At 44.1% G+C, this 22,680-nt stretch overlaps 1 protein-coding gene across 5 annotated transcripts; it reads left to right on the top strand.

The window, feature by feature from the left end:
* The first annotated feature begins 1,218 nt into the window (after nucleotides 1–1,218).
* Nucleotides 1,219–22,674, top strand: MOSPD1 (motile sperm domain containing 1). 5 transcript variants are annotated; one of them, XM_087749031.1, is made up of 7 exons: nucleotides 1,266–1,387; nucleotides 6,603–6,859; nucleotides 7,034–7,109; nucleotides 10,340–10,566; nucleotides 12,446–12,607; nucleotides 13,182–13,285; nucleotides 15,016–15,554. In XM_087749031.1, the coding sequence occupies exons 2-6, from the start codon at nucleotides 6,706–6,708 to the stop codon at nucleotides 13,259–13,261; spliced, it is 699 nt and encodes a 232-aa protein (XP_087605157.1). In that variant the 5' UTR covers nucleotides 1,266–1,387; nucleotides 6,603–6,705; the 3' UTR covers nucleotides 13,262–13,285; nucleotides 15,016–15,554. The 5 variants fall into 5 exon arrangements, with proteins under 5 accessions (XP_087605159.1, XP_087605157.1, XP_087605160.1 ...); XM_087749032.1 differs by lacking the exon at nucleotides 1,266–1,387 and adding an exon at nucleotides 2,154–2,325; XM_087749033.1 differs by lacking the exon at nucleotides 6,603–6,859 and having other exon boundaries at nucleotides 1,219–1,387.
* The last annotated feature ends 6 nt before the right edge of the window (nucleotides 22,675–22,680 follow it).

The following is a 22,680-nucleotide window of genomic DNA, read 5'->3' as shown; positions in this document are numbered from 1 at the left end:
TGTAAGACTGAAACTGTTGAACTACTGGCAACTATGAGACCTGCAGAAGGAAGCATTTGGAAAAAGATGAGTGCTAACACACGCGTCTTGGCTAAGTTACAAAATGAAGTTTTTGGTGGTTTTTTTTTTTTATGTAATGTCTTCCATGATTTTAAATAGCCAAAATACGTTACTTCCTGGCCTGGATTGTTTCACGATGTTATTGTGAAATACTAATGGCTGCTGTGTTTATTTCACCGTAGAAGTGCGTTCATTTCACTGGTGGGTAAAGTCTGGTAATGGGAAAAAGATTTTGTAATCCCGCAGACTGGATGGCTTAATGTAAATCTTAATTATTCACCTGACTTGGAGCAAAAATATTTTGCTGCATTAACAATCTTAAAGTTGCGAATGATCTTAGGTGGTGATTATGCTGCTGCATTTTTTTTTTATTACACAGGGCTTAAAAGCCCAAATCTGAAAAAAAAAAAGAGAGAGGTGATAGCGGATACTGCAGAAAGTGAGTTAAAAGTCCACAAATAGTTTAATTTAATAAAAACACATTAAGTAAATAATAGGAATATAGAACCAAGGTAAGAGGAAGAGGAGCGGTTTACAGAAGAGACACCGCGCACCATCGAAGCCGTGCTACGGTGTGGCGACAGGGTCGCCAACGCAGGCGGGAGCCGGTACCAGCTTTATTCTGCAGTCGGTACCAGCCTTATTCTGGAGCCGGTACCAGCTCTCTCTTTCTGCCCTCCGAGCGGGTCGGACACCCTGGTCCCGGCCGCCGGAGGATCTGAGTGACCGGCGCGATCGCTCCCAGGCCACGGCTGAGGCCGGGTTCGGGAACCCGCACGCCGCGACCCGCCGCAGCCCCCAGGTCACTGGCAATGAGAGCCAGGAGGGGCCAGGCACGCTTTCGGGAAGGGGTCCGGTCTCAGAAACCATTACATGAGGTAAATTGTTCTTAGAAAGCCCATTCCCCGTTGAGAGGAGAGCCGGGCCGGCTGCACAACGCCCCCGGGCCTCCCCTCCTCCCGCTGCCGGGGGAGCGCAGGCCGGCGGCGCCGGGATCCCCCGCAGGGCGGCCCGGCCTGGGCTGCCCGCCGGGGAAGGGAAGCCGCCCTGCCCTCTTCCCGCAGGGAGCGGGCGGCAGCGAGGACCGATCCCGCAGCCCCCCCGGCCCCTCGCCGCCCGCCTGAGGCGACATGGCGGCGCGGCGGGAGGGGCGCGCTGGCGCCCGGGGGGCGGGGCCCGCGACGCCTCGCGATGGCTGGGCGGCGGCGGGAGGGAGTCCGCCGCGATCCCGGCAGCCATAGCGACGACGCTACCTGCAGCGAGGGGAGCAGGCGGGGGGGGCGGACAAAGGCCGCCGCGCCAGCCCGCAGCACCGGCCCCGCGGGGGGTGAGTTCGGGGCGGGGGGCGCCGCGGGACACCCCCGGGACGGGGCAAGGGCGGGCAGCGAGACACCCCCGCCGCCCCGGTCACCGGGGCCGGGCAGCGAGGGGCCCTGACAGGCCGGGCCTCCCCTCCCCGCGGCGGGGAGCGCCGGGCGCTGTCCCGGCGCCGTCAGCCCTCGCCGTGCCGGCTGCGGCGCGAGCGCTGGCGGAGCGCGGCCCCCGCCGCCCTTTCCCTCGCAGGGCCGTGAGGAGGAGCGGGGCGGCGGCCGCGCTCTGAGGCCCCGGCGGCGCGGCGCCGCCTGCCCGGCCCGGGCCCCCCCTCACCCGCGGGGCTCCGGGGCGGGAGCCGGGCTGAGCCGGCCCGCGGGGGCCGGGGCCGGGCCGGGCCGGGCCGGGCGGGGAGCGCGGCCCGGCCGTCGGTGGGGACGGGGCTCCCTCGGAGCTTGCTCCGAGCTGTCGCCGGGGAAGGAGCGGGAGCCGGTGCGGAGGGGCCGGCTGCCTTATCGGGAGGGCAGGGCGCCGGCGGTGGGGAGAGGCCGTTAGAGCTGCGCAGATGCCTCGGCCTTTATCTCTGCGGCTCGTTGTTGGAGAACAAAGAGGATCAATTAAGCGTGTGCAATTATTGCTCTTTCTCTGCCTTCGCTAGGTGCGCTTTGAGAGTCAAACCGGAATGCCTTTCTCCCCGTAGCTCTCCGAGTGTTCTCCCCAGTTAATCTGTGGCATCTTGGCGTTTGGGCTGAGTACTTGAACCTGGTCTGAGACGGGGAAAAAGGCCGCGTAGCACTGACGAGCGCAATACACGTTTAAAAACCAGCCGGTTTAGTGCGTTAAACACAACCTGAAAGCGAGAAAATAGAGACTACAGCAGATGTGCCCTTGAAAGTCTTCCATAGGATTCTTTTCAGCGGTATAGTAGAATGGATCGGAAGCGATGCACAGCTGGTATTTTGTTTTGCCCTGCTTTTGCATGTCTCTCGGTTGCATTTGAATAATTGTTTTTGTTACTGTCACCTTTTCAGCATTTGAAAAAATAAAGGAAAAAAATAACGTGGCCCTAATAAATTCTGCTGTCAGTATCAGCATGATTGATGCATGTTGTAGTCATCCGTGCTAATAGGTAATGCTCTGAGACTATTTCATTTTACAGCATCCTGGAGACAGTTAGTAATTAAATTTCTCATCAGCCTGTAAAGAGGTAAACAGTAGCACGTTTCTGCCCAGGCTTTGCGAAGTGTCAGGGTAGTTCTGCCAGTTTAAATGTGACTGTCCACCTACTTAAATACTTTGCAGAGTATGTGCCTTCGTAGATTAGCAAATTGAGGTGAGGTTAACCAACTTGCTCAAGGTCATGGAGTGTCAGTGACAGAGTTAGCAATAATGGAATCCAGCCATCCTGGCTGCTGGGTCTCTGCTCTAATCATTAGATGACTCTCACAAATAATTGCAGGTAGTTTAAACATTGGTTTGCGTAAGCGCGTGTTAAGGCCTTCAGAAACTTTTGGAGAAAATAAATGTTGATAGATCTGCTTCAGTCAGATCTTAGGCTGTGTTTGCCTGCAGCTTAAAGTAATTGCGACTGCTTGACATAGGAGGGATTTTTGAATAAGACTTGGTGGCTTATTTTGTAAATATGTGCTCAAAAGGCATCAATTTTATCGAGTATATGGTGTAGAAAGGCTTATTGTGTAGATTTAGAGGGTAGATCATGAGATATAACAAAAATAGATCACACTGTAATTAAGACAATATTTAAAAGGAGAACGTGGAGACTGTGACTGTAAAGAGGTTATCTTCTGAATAAAGTGTTTACCAAATGACATTCTGTAGAGTTATTTGCAGTTGTTAGGAAAAAAAACCCACCCAACCAACAAATGCACTCGGAAGCCATGGTGATGAGGCTGTTGGAAGTTAAAATGGGAACAAAAAACTTCCTCACTTGATTTACTTTTTCAGCAGATACTTGTTAAGTAAAAACAAATCACCATCGGTGTTATTTCTGACCCTAGGGAGAAGTTATGTTTCACTTTGTGTTTTTCTCTGTCGAGTTAAATTTATGAAGAAAGGGATTTCAAAGGAAACGCTGGCAGATCTGTGCTATTGTGACACCAGCAGTATATATTTAGTAACTTCAGGGGGGAAAGATCCTTATTGTGCTAAAAAAAAATATCGGTGACAATTGTTTGTCTGGACTTCAAAGAGCATTGGAAAGCAAGCTGGCGTTGTTCAGGTGTTACGCTTTGGCCCGTGTCCTGTCGTGAGCATTACATTTGACAGATTCCTGCACCTGCGGGGGGGTTCGTTGGCGGTACTAGGAGCAGCCCATCTGCGCAGTGCAAGTCACAGACTTGAGACTGCAGTTCTTGGGTTTGTACGGATTTGTTTGTGCTTATCTTTACATTCCCCGAGTAGTCGTGGTGACTGTTGACTCTAAAATTCAGTGGCCGTGGTGAGGATCTGCTGCGCTGCAGCGCACAGCGTAGAAGAGCGGCAGCCAGCTTTCTTTTAAATGAAGTGGCTGCGGTGCCGAAGGCAGCCAGCTGCGTAGCCGCCTTCTGAACATATACAGGAGTGCTGCTTTAGGGTTAATCTGTGCGGAGAACTTCTGATGATACAGACTTTCTCTCTAAAAGTCTTAACAGTTTGTTGTTGACAAGTGCTGTGTGAAACGTATGCTGTTATTAATGCTAAACCATCAAATCTCCCCAGCGTATGTATAGTTTATAATGCGGTCTTTGGGAAAAGTACTTTTACTGATATTACTTGGTGAGATAGCCCAGCAAGGTGACTTCTAAGCCAAAGTGGTTGTCTCAAAAAGGATGCTGGTTGCTTGCTTAGAAACCCAGAAATTTATATCCTGAATGACACTGCAGTGTCAGAAAACGTGTCTACTGTAGGCCTGGGTTTGCCAGACCTACTTTTGCCAGTTTGAGCCATAACTTCTCATCCAGCCAAGTTAAATAAGAAAAGGAAGCAATAACGGGGTATACGTTTTTAAGATTGGCGGCCTTCTGCCTGCAAGTTGTGGAATCCTGGGAGGTTTGCGCACTGTGTTTTCAACGGATGCATAAGAAAAACGAGCCTGCTAATAGGCTTAGTGATCCATACCTCAACTGATGTCGTGATTTGTGGGTTTTCTGGATACCTAAGCACTTGTCACTGGCCGAGCTGAAGAAACTGGAGTTGTAGTATGATGCCAGGAATCAGAATGAAGCCTGTGCAGTGTTTAAATAAAACCCCAAAGCATCAAAATAATATTAATTATTATAAATAATATTTTAAAAATTTTATTAAATATAGTCACTTAAAAATATCTAGCCGTAGTTTGATATTGGTTGTGTGGTAGTTTAAAACATTTATTAGGGAAAAAAACATTTTGTTAACTTCAAAGACTGCCTATATTTCTGTTACACATAATGTATGCAGTATAGATATATATGAGAACCAAAGGTTCTCCCATATGCTTACTGCTTACTGCGTACTGCATTGAGCTAACTTGTGTAAGTAGAAAAAATTTAAAAAATAAAATTCTTAATTCTTAAGAAATAATGCTTACACTTGCTGCACAAAGTGATTCCGGAGTTTGTTAATTCTTCCGAAACAAAAGGGATTGACCGAAACTCTAAGAAGCACTTGGAACCCAAAGTGCCACTTACAGAGCCATTTCTTTTTCTAGACTCTTCTTAATAAGGTAGCAGAACATCAACTTGGAACACTGTCGTTGGGGATTTGTTTTCAGAATATTATTAGTAGCATTTCAGTGAAGTGGAAACAAACCTGTGCTCTGAAAAGAAACTGGATCTTGGGGAAGTACATTCCAGTAAGAGCCATGAATTTAAATTTTACAGGGATCACTTGCTATTTTAAAAAATAAATAAATTTAAAAGCTTAGTTTGTGAATAAGAATCAGAACCTGTAAATCTGAAGATGTGACAGATCTAGTAAACACCTAAACTTGTGTCATGTTTCAAGTATGAAACATGTATCTGGTGGTTGGAAATGTGAGCATCGTGATGTTTAGAATGTAAAAATAAGCATTTGTTTTTGATTGTTCATAATGCTAGGGCTGTTTCCTGCTAGAAAGTTCAGAAACTAAATTTCTCAAGGTGCAAGCAAATCAGTTTATTAGACTGGAGAACAGCTGAAATGGACGTTGTTTTATAAAGCTTCATTGGAAGTGGAAATTACAGCTAATGAGTCAGTAGGAACTTTTGTTCTTTAATATTTTCTACTACAGAATAAAGTTAAGCCTCAAGGGACACCTTCAGTTTGATAATTAACCTATAGGAGCTGCAGTAAAATATGACGTTCTTGGGGGGGGGGAAAAATGTACGTAGCTGCTTCGCTTTGTTCTGTCTGTAGTGTGTAAAGTCAATGGTATGTGTGCTGAAGAGTCTGGCCTTAATTTTATTTTATTAAATATGTTTGGGATTGTTGCTTGATTGGGTCACGGGTTCTGGTTTTAGTTCTGGAATGTCACTCAAAATAAAACAAAACTGAGGGGCAGCAGAGGGAGAATTGCGATGGTTGTACTTTGGTTAGAGACAGTGGTGGTAGAAAACCTGTCTTATTTTTTAATCAAATAGTAAATCCCAAATCTGTTTGGTATTATTCCTCCCAGTTATTTTTCAATTTGTTGTCTGCAACTACCATGCAATTGTAACAAGAGTTTAGTTTAAACAAGGCATGAAGGTGTTCCCCATTCTTTTGTTCTGAATCTCTGGGATTTGACATACCTCAGTGCCTATGTGAGCAGATACCTAAGGTGTTACACCTCATCCGGGAAGGTCAGCACTGCAGAGAGATTCCTGCCTAAATGGTGACTACTGCTGCCTTACGTCTTTGTGTTTCCTCATTTCTCTGGTTTTTTTCAAGTGTTAGTGTTCTGAGGCAAGGATGGGATATCTTTTTGTTGTTGTTTGGTTTGTGTTGCAAAGACCCAGCAGAAGCAGCCCTTGTCATGGAGTGGGACCCCAAAATGCTGCCATGATACGCTGAAGGAATGCTTATCTATTTATTTTATAGCAGTTTGTTAAATAGATGGAAACCCGATGCGAATATTTTTTCTATTTCCATATTTTTGAAAGAACTTAAGTAAAAGTAGATTCATAACCAAGCATCAAGTTCTGTATTTTTACACCTTTGTTGACTGCCTCAGTTTAGTATAGACTTATGGAAATAATCTTCTTGCCTTTTCTCTTTTTTCCCCTTTTTTCCTTTAGAATTGCCAAAATGCTTTGGAATTCTTAAACGATTCAAAAACTGAAGTCTCTGAGGATACAAAATCATAAGAACACAAGAAGCAGCAAGGAGGATTCAGTGCCAATGCAGCAACAAAAAAGACAGCCAGAGTTAGTGGAAGGAAATCTTCCTGTTTTTGTTTTTCCTACAGAACTTATATTTTATGCAGATGACCAGTCAACACACAAGCAGGTGTTGACTCTATATAACCCCTATGAGTTTGCCTTAAAATTCAAAGGTGGGTTTCTTAGGTTAAGTTTTATTTAAGGGTTAGTTGAACAGTCCAATTATAATTCATGTAACAAATCATATTTGTGACAAAACCAAACTCGTGTCTTTACATATATCTGTTGATGAAGTTGGTGAGGTATTAATTCATGATTTGTTACCACTACTGTCCTTTTCGTTGCAGTTCTTTGTACAACTCCAAATAAATATGCGGTGGTTGATGCTACTGGTGCAGTGAAGCCTCAGTGCTGTGTTGATATGTAAGTAAAAGTTTGTTGTTTTTTTTTAATAATGTATGACACTTGATTACCTTAATTTCTTTTATTATTTAAGATGTAGTAAATGACAGCATGCATGGTATCAACTAAGTTGGATAAAGATATAATATTTTCCTAATCTGTTGTATTCTTGTGGCCATCTGGTCTTTGCTATTCTTTCACTCTAGGGCAGAGATATTACAATATTGGAGATATTCCCTTCTTTAATTTTGTCTTTAGGCATAAATAAAATGCTAGGAAATGCATCCTGTAGTATAGCTTGTAAACCAGCAGTGAGAGTAATATGAGCCTCCTCTGAGTACTTTTTTGTTATTTCTAACAAGAAAAGCAAGGTCCCCAGGATTGGGGTTTCTTTGTGAGAAACATTTGTTTGCAGATGGGCAAAATGAAAATGCATGCAGTTCTACTGAGCACACTTTCCTGGGCTACGTTTTACAAAGGTGCTTTTGCCTACCTTTCACCCCAACCACCTGTCTCATTCTCAGGTATCTCGGTCTCCCCTTTACTTGTTTCTCCTGTCAGGTCCCAACCCAATAACAGAGAAAAAGATGAAGGCCAGTTAAGTGACCCCAGTAATGTATAGGGTCTGTAGGCTGCTATAATTCAACGTAGAGTAGATACATAAGCTACAATAGCTCAACTTTTTTCATCTGCCATTTGCCACATTATTTCTGTGCTGATGTACAGATACAGCTAAAGAAAGAATGAAGTACCTAAAAGAGCAGACTGAGCTTTCTGACTAGAAATTCGCAAACTGTAAAACAGCTTCTGGAATCTCTGGCTAAAAACCCTGCTTTTGAATGATCCGTCTTTTGTCAGATAAATAATACCGTGCTTGGGGAATGGCTCTTTCCTGTAGACTGTTTTCTTTAGGTGTAATTTGGAAAATTCCAAGAACTCGCCAAATAGAAAGAAATTTTAAAACACGGAACTAAAATTTTCAGTGGGCAGGGGCAACGATCCTAAAAATGGAACAAAACAGGTCAGAATATACCAGAATATCAGCGAGCTATTCCAGTCTTTAGCAGACATTTACGTAAGCCTGATTACATTTGGTTCATCTTAAACAAATGTCTTTTAATAAATAAAGGAAAATAAGACCATATGCATGTTTCCAAGGGAATTTTTTGTGCAGCAAACCCCCCATCCCATTCCCATGGTTGCTGTCTAAGGGCAGTGTTTACTGCTAGGATATGAGCAGTACTATGCGAGTATGGCCATTTGCCAGATAAACAGATATTCTACAGAGCTTCCAATTATGCAATGGTCTCTAAAAAGAAACAGGAGAATGTATCTGTTTATAAGGGTCTGCAGAAAACATCTCTTTGCTTGGCAGCAGACACATGTTCTCATAGCACAGTGTTATGTAAAGATTCTGTTTAGGTTGGTAGTTAGTACCGTGGTACTAAGAGTAGAAACAAAAATTTAAAAGGAAGTGTTAAAGGAAGAAATAAGAGTTGAATCTGCTGTTCCAATTTGCTGAGAGTTGTATGAATTAGGATTGTCAGGGGGAAAAAGCCTTTTGTTTTAGTGAAGGCAGTTGCCCAGCCAACACTCAGCTTGCTGAAAGCCTGTCATAAGCCCACTCTTTTGCCTCTAAAGTGACTTAAAACTGTGTACATTCCCGCTTGGGGGATGACTTAGTCTCTGTTTCCTTGTTGAATAGTCTGTTCAAACTAGATACCAGTTACAAGCACTGGCTATGTGTTAATGCCTATAGGTATCTTGATGTGATGTAGTTCCTTTAAATGAAGACTGAAACACAAAAATCTGTTTCTTGCAGCAGTTTAACATATATATTATCACAAAGATAGGTTTCTTGAAGCAATTTTAAGACCGCTATCCTGTATTACTAAGGGTAGAATAATTTTTTTCCCCTCAGGAGATGACAGCCTTCTTGAAGCCAAATCACTTACATGTAGGTATTTTTTCAGATTAGCTATTGTTATCTTAGAAATTTAGAATAGCCTTTCACAAAAGAAGTTTTCCACTTTGGAAAGTAATTAATATCCGTATGAACCCTGATATGACTTCAAAACCTAAATGTTACAGCTTTTTAATGCTAGATATGTATTTTCATAATGAATCATAAATGCAGAGAGGAGGCAGTTGAGCAGAGCACTGCTCAGAGGTCTGTATCGCCTTTGATCAGTGTTATTTTAAAACTGTGCTTTTTGTAGGTCCCACATACAATTTTTTCCATTAAATGCCATAAAACTAGAAGGAATGCAACAACTATCACCCCGTCTTACTGTTGAAGCCATCTTGGTCAAGGTATTCAAAACAGCAGAGCAACAGAGTGGCTGCTGGACAGTGAGAAGGCTTACTGAGAAAATAACTGACTCTCTAGCTATGATTCAGAGAGTATGTCTATGCTGCAGTCTGAGTTGTGATTGCAGCTTGTGTAGCTACACCAGGTCTAGCTCTTGGTAGCTAGTGAAGTATCTGCAGCATCATGCATTTCAGTGCAGGCTACGAAATCTGCTCGAGATAGCTAGATAGGTGAGCAAAGCTCTGGCAGCACAGAGCTTTACTATTGATACCCAGATTTACTCACTGCAAGACAGGTGAGAAATGTTTATGTAGATACATAGTTGTCATTTTTACTGCACTGCTACATGCTCTTAATGGTGGGCTTCTGATTTTGAAAATCCCTTTACATCTAGCTGAGTCTTGACTGTAGAGGGAATGAGTTTTGCTTCTGAGAAAGTACAATTGTAAAGCTCTCAGCCTGGTTTCCTCAAAAAGCTAGACTTTTGTCATCATCTGTCCAAGCGTTTGGCAGTCTTCCTTTTCTTCTTTCCTTCCCTGTCCACTCCAGACCCCCCCCATACCTTTTAAAATCATTGGCCAGCATCAAACAACTTCGATAAAGAAGGCATCTTTCAGATAATTGATGTTTCATGCAAACTGGCAGTTAGGCCGCAGATTGAGGCGAAGGTGTGCTTGAGATAAATAATTAGCTGTTCTTTTTGGCCAGCCAGTTGGAGCAGATATATTTGAGAACCAAAGCGAACAGAGGGAGAGGAGAGAGAAGGCAAGATCAAATCTTCAAGAACGTTGAGTGATGGAGGAGGGAATGGGGATCTGTACTATTGCGGTGTATCTGTGTATGGGGAAAAGAGGGGAAACATCGGGATGTAGGGCGCAATTCCACAGGAGACATGCTTTTTATTAGTTCTGCTGTCTGAAAATGTTGTTTTCCTCCACAGTGTGATTCGTCACAGAGATGTTCGGGCTTCTTACTACGGCGTGATAGATAAATTCCGTCTACAAGTGTCTGAGCAAAGCCAGAGGAAAGCATTAGGGAAAAAGGAGATTATTGCTACTCTACTTCCATCTGCAAAGGAACAACAACAACAAAAGGAAGAGGAGGAAAAACGAATAAAAGAACACCTGGCTGAAAGTGTCTTTTTTGAGCAGACTTTGTGTCAACCAGGTAGCTGAAATCTTTTACCCCTCCTGTCTTCTGAATCTCTTACGAATAGCTCGAGTGACTAGAAAGCCTAGACTAAAATAAATTTTAAAGTAATTCTTTTTACTTACCTGTAAGACTGCTGTCTTTATCACTGGGGAATGGTAGTGCTCAAGAACCCAAACTAGGGCTGTTCTGCTTATGCTGTCCTGATTAATCAAGACCCTTTGCTGCCCCAGGTTTGCATGTCATACCTCAGAGAGTACATCCCCTGTTCCTCTGGTGCAGAGTTCTGTTACAGCCAGTGGAAATTCATCTGCAAAAGGATGGTAGTTATTTTTTCCCTTGGGCTCTTTCAGAACATATGCCCCTTCCGACTTTGTTCCAAACCCTTAATCCTCCATTTCCTGATGAGCAGGAAATATTGCCAAAACATCTTCTAAAGTGCTCCTTGTTCTGCGCCATCTCGTTTGTCTGTCTCACGAGTACCGAAAGGCACAGTTGCTAGCTAAAAACTCTTTGCACGTTTCATACGTGAGGAAGTGAATCAACAGTCTTGGGCAAAACCTGGACCGAACAGTTAAATTGAAGCAGTAGGGGGAGATATAAAAAGTACCAAATTTTACTGAACTGAATCTAAACTGATTCTTGACTTCGCAGTCTACGTTCTTGTCACTTTTACTGATTTATACTGTAGTATTCTTGCCACTGTTTTATTTTTCATGACAAGAACAAAAATCAATTCCAGAAAACGGATGAACCTGCTTGAGAGTGTTCCTCTTGTTAAAACCAAACTGTTTCAGTATTTATACATAGCTTGTTGGCTGGTGAAATACCTGTTACTAAGAAAACCCTCAAGATAGGTATTAGTGGGCTACATGGCTAAAGCACACCTACAGGATCTCTGGGCTCACAGAACAAAATGTTACTATGATAGTTGTTCTGGTACACAGGGTTTGCGCCATCCTGAACAATCTGATACTGGTCTTAATCCAAATGCTATTTCTCTGCCTCAGAGCCTTGTTGACTACATTGTATGGCTTGCTTACAGAAAAACAGTAAACAAAGCACCTACAGTCTTTGCATATAACCTGCAACCTAGAAAGAACAGATTTATGGAATTAAAATAGGACACATATTGCTAGTCACTGAGGATAGAAAAACTCGATAAAAACATTGGCTAATTTCCAAGGGGCCTTAAGAATTTGGTTAGAGGTATTCAACTAACATGTTAACAGCTCTTTTCAAAGATTACACAGCCTGCCTTTGAGTAGCTTCCAGCTGTTAAACTGCAGCGCAATAAAGAGCATGAAGGACAGTTCGTCTATCATTTGCATTTCCTTATTCTGGTGATATTGGACTGTCAGAATGGTTCACTCTCACAGTTTTTAAAGTAAGATTCAAATATTACAAATTTGTGGCATATAAACTAGTTCTGGCAGGTGCAGCCCTTGAATCCTCTAAAGAAGGAAGGAGAATGCATCTGGCCTGCGAACCTTTAGGTGCTCTTTCCTAATTGATTGCTAATCACTGAAGGAAGATATCAGGGAATGGAGTCAGGATGCATGGTGAAACCTCAAGCGTTGCTGAGACATCCAGCTGTCACGAGTGTGTATATATAGCTACTGGGCCTGGCAGGCGCTGTTCCTCCAGAAGGGAGGGGTTTGGGAAGTCGTGTGAAAACAAGTTCCTGCATCAGAACAGGGAGCAGCCTCCTCCACTGCACAATGCTGCAGAAGGTTTGGGGGGGGGGGGGGGTTTAAGAGTTGTTTTCCACCCCCTCCAAAGGGAAAAGAAACTCTCAGGATATTGCAGCTCCAATGTACCGCAGACATTTTTGCAGAGTATTTAACATTCATATTGGGTAGGTATTCCTTACAACCGGTGCCATCTTGTTTTTCAGAAAACAGAACTGCCTCGTCGGGACCTAGTTTACTAACAGTCTTCCTAGGAATAGTGTGTATCGCAGCACTAATGCTACCTACGTTGGGGGAAATGGAATCCCTGGTGCCTCTCTACCTCCACTTAAGTGTGAATCAAAAGTTAGTAGCTGCTTATGTTTTAGGTAAGTATTGTGGATTTTGTAAATGTTGTCTTGCAACTTCTGTGATTTGGGAAACTTCTCCTGTGTTTGCCAGTGGCTTCAGGAAACTTGATGGAGACAGAGCACCACACTACATTTTGTTTTGCATCTCCACTTTTAGTCATAGGGATATCAGTGTAAATTAGTTACTGCAAGTATTTTAGACCAGATTGTAGTCGATATTTATTATATACAGGCCCCTACATGTTAATTTCACCTTCATTTGATGACTGGCCAACTGTAGTCCTCTGCCAACACAAGTGACTGGAGTGTGCTGTTTCTCACTCTTATATCGAAATAAGAGTTACTCTACTGCAGAACCTAGAATCTCTTCTGTTATTTTATTTCTCCAGCCCAGATGAGCTGGTCTGAAAGGCTCCATTCACTGCCTTGTTGATAAGCAGCTGAAATGCATAGAAATAAGTTGTTGTAAACCCTTCCTAAGAGACCGCTACCATCCACAATTCTTCCTGATTTGTAACTTGCTCCTAAATTAGCAAGCATAGATAAGTTGCACATTTCATTTGTTATGACTATTTTTGTATAACTATTTCAGATTTGAAGAACAGTCACTCTAAACTCAATTCTCCTGTCCCACTACCTGGCAGAAATGAGGATTTAAAGGAAACGAGCTAGGCAGCTTCAAACTGATAGCTAGAGGTGAGGTAGCGATGGGGAAAGATGCAAGTTCTTGAGGGTTAATGTGCACACTCGGTTGACTGACTGACTCATGCAAGGCAGGCTGCTGAAATGGCTTGAAAACTCCCTTGTTGCTAACCAGAAGCCTACATCTTTGTCTGAGCTGATGGTGATGTATTTTCAGATCCGGACCTTGCAGTAATCCTTGCTTTATTTTTATCTCTGCTTTCAAAAATTACTCCAGTGTCTGCTGGTGCAGCTATAGTATTAAACCATTTGCCTTCATACATTTGCAACAACTTACCTGTTGCTAGGTTCGCTGTGAAATCCTCACAGGCTTTGATTCCTTTGGTAGCAGCGTTTTTAGTGTTCATGAAAAGATTCTTCTGTATGCAACCCTTGCCCATCTAGAGAGTTGATTGCCCTTGAGGAGATGAAACCACTTTCTTCCACAACAAAGTACAACTGGATTGCGTAGCATTTGGTTGAAAAGGGAGGTTAATACCACACCAGCTGGGCTGCACGACATTTGAGAAGTATTTGCTTTACAGAAGTGAGTTAAACTGTTCTGTGGAAGTCCCTGTACGAGCAGTATAGGCTGTCCTGTAGCACCTTCCAGAAGCCTCTGTTACTACTCTGCGATGATTTAGATAATCCAAGCTAAGGCCCACAGCAGTTCTGGTAGTACTGATTGTCTAAGCTAATACAGACCTTAAGAAACAGCTGAACTATAATTCCTCTCCAGTGGATAAATTGCTTATTTATTGCAAAGCAGCATTACAACTCTGTTCTGTCATGCTTCTATCTTCAAAATCTTTATAAAGTAAATAAGTTAAATCAGTATTTAGTGTCAGGATAGTAAAATAGTCTCAGAAATGTCTTTATCCATGGTGAGATCTGTAGACTCTCTGCAGTAAAAGGCTATTATATTAACATATGAGCCTGCAAGAAAGTAAGATTACCTAAGAACTGATAAATTACTGTTTTGATGTTAGGTAAGGTGGGAATTCAAGGAGCCCTAATGTTTTTCCATATGCCTCTCTGCCTCGTGCAGTGTAACTCATGGCTAAGAACTGCAGATTTGTACTTTTACTGGTATCTGCACATAATTAAAGTGAACTTTTCAGTGTGTCATGAGTAGGTTTATTAGCACCACATTTCCTGCTTTCATCTGTTTTTAATTGTTTTTAACCTCTCTCAGAGCAGTTCTTTTTCCCCTCCCTCTTTAAAGGTCACAACAAAGAGTCTGTAGAAAGCTCCCTGCGCAGACTGACAAGGAAGCTTAACATCTTTGTCCAAAACTAGTCTTTGATCAGTTATTCTGCACAGAGCAGAAACAAAAATGTCTTCGAGCCCTGAGCTAATCTGCCTTACTGATGATTCAGCATTTGAATTACGCTGCCCGTAATTAGCCCCCACGACAACCGGTGGCTTGTGTGCTAGTGTTACACTTGCCTAAATCAAAATCTCAACGTTGAGATTTACCAGCAGCGAGATCGGTAATTGTTTGGAGTATTTATAGCTGCTTTGAAGTTCAGTTACTAGGTATGCTGCACTTCGGTGTCATTCTTACACAGATTTTGACTACATCAAAATTCAGAGCGATACTGAAGTGTATATATAAATTCACTTCCACATGTATTTATGCACTTTTACCTTATTTTCTGGTCTGTGACAGGGTAAACTGTCTTTATTTTAAATGCTTTATTCAGTGAAACGGAAGTGTTTAGTTCTTCATTCTTGTCTTTCAGGTCTCATCACCATGGTTATTTTGAGAACATGAGCAATGAGTTGATAGGATGTCAAACACTTTACTGTATATTCACATCATGAATGTGGACTGCCTTTTACTCCCATTTGGCTCATTAAGATGCTAGCAAAACTGTTGAGTGATCTAAGATACCTTCAGAAGTGTAATATATTTTAACTATGTATAATAAATGAAAGACTCAAAGCACTTTTCGGTGCTTCTGTAACAGACAGCTATGAAATGTTCAGTGATACCTGTGAAAATAATTTGAAAAACTTTTATATTTACACCTACTGTAAAAAATCCTTATTAAAGCAACATTTGTTATTTTTAGTCTATGTTCACATCAGTGCGTGATCACTATAAAAGCAAACTGTCTTATGTAAAATGTTCATTTGGTTTGTGGTTGTACATGCTGAGGCTGGTGCATAACACTTCTGTATACGTACCGGAAGGATGAGAGGCATGGCTCATCATTGAAGAAAATGAAAAATTCCATCAGTGAAACGATGAAATAAACCATGAATTTTAGGTGAAGAAGTAATTCTCAAATTTCTTACTTCATTACAGATATATGGGTGAATGCTCGGTTTCTTACCTGGGGAAATAACTTCTGCAACAGCCATTTTGTATCACAATCGTAGACAATAAAACCAAGTTCTATAACAAGGTCCTTTCATTTCTTAGGGATGCATGCAATAGGTGAACTAAGCGGCATTAACAGAAGCTGAACTCGCACAGCACACTAATATGAAAACAGGAAAAACGCAGAATGTTGAGACCAAACTAAGTACAGCAACAACGGCATTCCTCTACGCCTTCCCCCCCCAGCTAAGAGGGGGCTTCTTTGTGTCAGAAACTGCTGCTCAAATTCCAGTTTTATATTCGAGGTGAACGTTTATCTTGTTTCATCTAACAAGTGCTTCCCTTCATTTGACATTTCACTGTGGAGATGTTAAGTTTAAAAATATTTCTACTGAAGGGCTGCTAATACTGCATTTGATTCATACACACAAATCCTTACAAGAAGTCTATATAATATATAAAAAACACTTGGGAAGTTAAACTTTCTTTCCCCCTGCATGTTATGGGGTCACTTTTCTGTTTATGCACGGAAGTACAAAGAAACCATGCAGAAATGAGTGTTTAAAAAAAAAAAAAGAAGAGAAAGGTTGAATTTAAGTTGTTACCTACTGTACGTTTTTTCTTCTATATAATACAACTAAGTCTCTACGGGGCAATAAAATGTTACTTTAGTTTGATTCTCAGAAGAACTGAGATTGTGTCATCTATCAGCGTCAGATGATAAAGAAACAGTCAAACATTAACATTTAAAAAAAAAGTTTGGCTTGCAAAGTGGGCGCTGGGAGCGCGCGCCGCAGGCACAGCACCGCAGCGTTGTCCTGCCGCCGTCCCGCGGCGTTCTTGCCCCTCCGCTGCAATTCTTTAGTACCTGCGCCGTTAACTCCGATTTTCACGAGGTGGTTTCGCCTGCCTCGTCTTGAGGAAGGGCGAAGGAATCGAACCGATATCCCCACGTATCCCAGGAGCGCCCTTTGCCAGGCGCTCGCAGCAGTGCAGCGGAGAGAATCCCGCCTCCCGGAGCGGAGCCCCTACGGCCACGCGCAGGACGGCGCGCACGCGAGGCTTGGGACGCGAGCTTACAGGAGAAGAGGCCCAGGTTGCCAGCGCTCGTTTCCAAGGAATGTAAAGAGAAGCAACTGGTTTAGAAAAACACCTTGACCAAAGAAATCGGTAACAAAAAGTTATCAGCAACTACAAAGCCTGTAACATCGGACCATTTCTTTTTCAAGGGCAAGCGAGGAACAATACGCGGATAAAAAAGATTAAATGCACAGTGTAACTCAGCAGGTGCAGATAAAACTGGAGCTTGGGCAAAATAAGCATGACAAATGGGAATTTTGACTTCTTTCTACTTCGGGGAGATTACAGCGCGCTGTATAATCACAGATTTATTCCCATGTTGGGAAAACAAGACCTGAGGACGGTTTCAGTTCAGGACTGCGAGGAGGAACGCATCAACTCGTGTTACAGCGCGGTCCCGGGGAGACGCTAGCAAAATTTTACCAGGTGGATACACAAGGCCTAGAAGATATTTTCTGATGCGTACACGCGCACCCCTCTAGTACTTGCTTAACAGGGTTATGGAAAACACTGAATGCCTTTGGAAATAAGACCTGAGACAGTGGCTATGCCTCCTCTTAAAACACCAGGAAAAACAGTTAAGCGTTCACGTCATTTCCCATTCCTGACTTAACACAAACAAACCAGTCATTTCCTTGAAATGGGAAAGTATTTTGAGCAGACGGTTAGGAGAGCTTTAAGATCATCCCGCAGAAACAACCATCGTGTTTACCCAGCGCCTGCGATGGCACCGCTCTCTCACCCAGGCAGTGCTGGCAGGCGGGGAACCGAAGCGCTGCCGAGATCCCTTTCCTCAGCGCCACTCCTCGCAGCTGCAGGCTTGGTACATGATCTCCTCTAGGTGTTCGCACTTGTCTGGAACAGAAAAGGCTTAGACCTCCCTGTTTTCTCTAACGGAGCGAGTCACAGAATGCTTAAAACTACAACAGACCCAATGGAACGGTTTCAGAGCTCCAGGGACAGACGGGGCTTTTGGATAACCGGTTCCAGGCACCAGGGATCGCAGCTGGTGGAGCAGCCTGGTATGGAAACCACCTGGAAGCAGATCCAGCCCCTGCCAAGGGAAACATCGGCCGCAGCTCAGCGTTTCCCAAGAGGTGCCCCAGGAAGATAACTGGGGGTGCCGTCAGCCGGCAACGGTCACCGCTCTTGCTTCAACAGCCGAACGGTGGCACTTGCGGCAGCTCCAAGAGAAGCCCGTGCCCAGAACCGTGCCTTCAACAGCGACGCGGAGAAATCCTTCTGGGAATCAACTGGCTAAGAATTGCCAAAGCCAGTCGTACGTTATTTCATTTTATGTTCACAGGTAGCAAGTATCTGGTAACCGACAAGCCTACGCTGGAGAGAGGCTGCCAGATAGGTTTGGCAATAAATCACCGTATTTGAGCCCTCGTTTGTCAGTGTATATGTGAGATACCTGGCTTTCCTCGTAACGGCTTTCCTCCTGAATGCCAAGTTCCATCACCCCTTCCCTTTGTCAGGAGTACGAGTCTCGTACTTAAGGCCTGCACGCATTGGCAATCCATCCCCCTGGCAGGGCAAGAAGGGAACTTGCCCGAGCCCGTAAACCAGATCCAGGAATACTTTGTTTACAGGAAAGAACATTCTCAGGTGCCGAGTGCTCTGTGTTTCACAGGGCCTGTGCTGATCCAGGGCAACCTCAAAATGCAGGGACCAAGCTGTATCGGAGGTCTTAAAAGAAAAACCATCCTCTCTGCCAGGAGGGAGCTGGGGTTCTCGGTCAGAGCAGCTCCGGTCCTTTGCCATCTGACCTTGTACGAGACCCTCCTGGCCAAAAAAAGCGGTAAGGGAACAGACTGCGATACGCAGCGCGGGGCTGAGTAATCCCGGGTTTGATCCTCCTGCCTGGCTGCGCGCAGAGAGAGGGCCCGAGCGGCCGTAGCAAAACGGGTTCTCTCCTGTGTCCCGGTGAAACGGGGCCCTCGCCTCCTCCCGGCAGCGCTAGGGAGGGCACCGTCTCCTCAGAGCCCGAGGAGGGACGCCCGAAGTTAATGGTGCGGGCGACGGAGACCATCGTCCCTGCTGCCTGAGGAAATTAAATTAAGACTGAAAGCGTTGAAGGAGAGTGAAGTACGCTGTTGCCAGCAGCGTATCACTGGCTTAGTACTGCTCCACGTAAGCTAGTGAAGACTGGGAAACCATTGCTACACAGCCTAGCAAGAGCCATTTAAAGATAACGAACGTATAAATGAGTCTAGAGAACCTGGGTAGCCTCAAAAAAAAAAAAAAAAAAAAGGTACTGAAGGTGTGAACACAGGCAGTAACAACTAAAGCCCAGTAAGGAGATACACTCGCTTTTTGGTCTATTTTTGTATTCTGTAGAACACAACCTTGCAGAAGCTCTCTGCTGTAAGCTAACTAGCTGTTTACTTTAGATAATGAACTGCAGCTAATGCATATCAGCTCTTGAAAATTTGCAAAGCTGTATAACCACGCTGACAATATAATGTGGAATTACACGCAGGCAGAGTAACGCCCGCTGGGCTCTGAAACAGCAGCGACTCTGCAAAGGAATCGTTTAAGCAAGAGCACAACCACGATCACAGCGGCGCAATCAAAGCAGCGGACGTCTCCTCGCTGCGAGGAAAAAGGCTAGGATCTCCTCGCTGCAAGGAAAAAGGCTAGGATCTCCTCGCTGCGAGGAAAAAGACTAGGACGGCGGCCCGCCGGAGTCACGGGCTCCCTCCGGTACCTCTGGTGTGGCACAGAAATTCAGACACACGTAACCGCAGTCACCCTGACCCCAGCAGCACAAAAGCTACCACGAAGGAACAAAGACGACTGATAAAATGCATATGAAAGATAGGGAATAAAAGAACCAAGAGTTTGTAATGGAACTTAAATCCATGTTTACAGTTAAAAAAAGAATTAATACAATTTACAATAACAAAATACAATTTACAATACCACCACGATCATTCTTCTCTAGGAAGCTGCAGATGCTCTAGGTGGCTCGAGGTACGAACGCCAAGGCGTTAGACGAGCACGTGCTTTGACAAACACGAAACCACCGTCAAGAGACAAATCAACCTGCAGTAAGGCTCTGGAATCCTGTGTTCCATCAACATCACCGAGCCCATTAGCACCTTTCCCTCAGGAATCTGCCAGGAATCTCCAAAATCAAAACCGACTGCTGAAGTGAATGCACTTCAAATGAAAGGATCTTGATTTATTTTTAGCAGGAAGCTTCTTGCAACGATTTCAGTGCCACACAGCCCGATTTAAGCTGGCTTGAAAGACGCCGCAGCGCACTGTTTCTGTGCCACAAACACCAATGCATGATATGCACATCGTGGGTTTGATATTTCTCCACGCAAGGGGAAAAAGTAATCATGAGAACCGCATTTCCGAAGATTAGTACCTGCAGCCAAAACCGCTCCCGCTTGAGCAGCTCTTCCTACTGAAGTTGACATCCAGCAAAATCCTAAACATTTACGTTACATTAATCATGAAAGGAAGTCTTAAATAACAAGCGTTTTCCAAGGCTCTTATGAAGCAAGTAAAGGAAGAAACTGAACTATCAAGGAACTTTATATTTGATAAATACTAGATTTGTCTGAGGAATCTTCATGGGATTGGGGAAGTCTCAGCGGTTCCTTGAGAGACAGAGGGGCACCAGCATGAGGAGGCCGTGCTCGGTTTGGGTTTAAATGCACTCAACTCCTCCCCTCTCTGAAATTTCTGTTCCCGAGCCAGCTACTGAAAGTCAAACAAGGTTATTCTCCTTCAGTTGTTTGGTTTTTTTTTTTTCCCCTCCTCTCTCCGGCTTCTACCACAAAACCCCAACAGGGGAAGCAATCGCTCCCTTCCGGCACGTCCGCGGGGTCGGGGTCCCTTAGGCGCAGGGCGGCTGCCTGCGTGGAGCCCACTGCGACCGAGGAAAGGCATCCCCGGCCCAAGACCTAGGCTGGCTGTCAACTGGTCTCAAGTTTATCAAACAAACGCTCCTACCAAATATGCAGAAATGGGAAGACTCTACTGGTACAGGTAAAACAAACGAACAACCAACCATCCAAAACGTACCCTTAGGAAACGGACGTCAAATAAAAAACGTGAGGTGACAATTTTTATATCCAGTTATTGCAAAGGACTCTCACAAGCCAAGTGTTCCTCTTCGGATCAGTAAGCTTTTAATTACTGCACTGTAGCTGTAAACATTCAATTACATTTACAAATATTTTAACTTGGTGCTTCCAGGAGAAGAGGGATCAACTTAAACTCCATCTGCCAGTTGGTGATGAGAAAGGTTGCTTAAAACAGGATACGGAGAGCTCACACATTTTAATTACGACTCCTGAAGTATCTATTTTAAGTAAATGAGTTGCAACTCCAACATATGCAAGAACACAACAGCATAAAGTGAATGTTGCTGAAATGAGCGCTGCTAAGAAATGCACAAGCTGTTCTCAAGCTGGGAGCTCGCTGACGGAGCTCCAGGGGTCACTCCTGCCTTTAGTCACTTCGCTAGCAAATCATCTCACCGTAGCGGGGCCGGACTCCCAAATACAGCACTAATATGAGAACCACAACACGCATTTATAAATCAAGATATCTCGGTCTCATCAATACAAGACCTTGGAGACCCGTTTTCCTTGTATGGGTGGTGATCGTTTACACTCAAGTTTTCTGAAGAAAGGTGAGAAGAACAAATTTAGGATTAAGTTTTTACACTCATCTCAGGAGGACCGCGGGCAACTGTTGGGTATTCCGATCCACTGGCTTGCTGACAGCGCACAGAAGACCCTGGCAAGTTGATCTGGCTGATGCACAGGCTCATTTTTCCTGGCATTTGTACCTCTCTTCCAGTGCTAAGTATCTATTCCTCTGCTAAATGCAGTAACCACCGAAGCGCTCATTCCAAAAATACAGTCCCCCGAGCACTGGCACCGTTATCCATGTTCCCTCAGCAACTATGTCATTCTGGAGAAGGCGGAAGGAAGAAAAACACCTCTCGGTTGTCAGGGAAGACACGCTGGCCCAAGACCCGATTTAACTGCCAACAACTCCTACAGGATAGTTTTCACCCAGACCAACCAAGTGCCCATCACAAGCATGACTTTGGATGGGTGCCATTCCAGAGGAGCGGCAGAATCCCAGAGAGAAACAGCTGTATGCCCCGAAAGAGCTGCAGAATTAAAAAAAGTTTATGTAGAATAATATCTACTTATATATTATACTTTTTTATATATATACATATATGAATGAATGATCATACTTCCAATATGGCCTGAGACAAGAAAGCTGCCCGTTTCTTCCTGGAGGAACACAAAGGCGTAGGCACTTGTAATAGGAACTCGGATCAGTTAAGGAACGTCACATGCAATAGTCCTGTAACCGTGACACTGAATCAAGCAAACCTTCGATATTCATTGTTCGTGAGTAAATGGGGAAGCAGCAAAGCAGAGGTAATACCGACAGCGTGAGTTACTACGCGAGTACAGGCTGGATTATGTGCATTGTGTAACACCCCAATTCCCTGAATCCAGAGACATATTTTGCAGGATAATTTGGTTCCAAAACGTAACCCTTCATTTCAGTGGAAAAAACCTATCCATGTCTCCTGACTCCAGGGCGCAAAACTGCAGCTTCTTGATGACGTGGATGGACAAGAAGCTGAGATGCCTTTTTCCACAAGTTCCAAGTAACTTCTGGTTTGCAAAAGCGCGGAAAGGAACAACTGCAGATACAGAACTGTTCCTCTCTCCTCCGACAGCACTACTTGCCCTGTTAAGGCAAACCACAAAGACTCCCCACTTCTTGCCAAGAGGGAAGAGCCTCGGTACCGCCCACCAGCCCGCCGTAGCTCCCGTCCTCCAAACTATTTCACCACGACTTCCTCTAGGTATAAACTAGGGACACGTTATTGAAGTCTTTTGAAAAATGTTTGGGTTTATTCTTTGGTTTTCCTAGAGCTGTCACACAACTTTAGGATAGCATTGCACTAGGAAAACAGAAAAGTCCTCTGCAGATTTCAAAGGCC

This window comes from Nipponia nippon, unplaced genomic scaffold, assembly GCF_047370975.1.
Source record: "Nipponia nippon isolate SJK-2023a ecotype South Korea unplaced genomic scaffold, ASM4737097v1 scaffold_12, whole genome shotgun sequence".
In the NCBI taxonomy this organism is placed as follows: Eukaryota; Metazoa; Chordata; class Aves; order Pelecaniformes; family Threskiornithidae; genus Nipponia; species Nipponia nippon.
The sequence above is the reverse complement of the archived record's forward strand: the minus strand, read 5'-3'. Positions and strand labels throughout refer to the sequence as shown.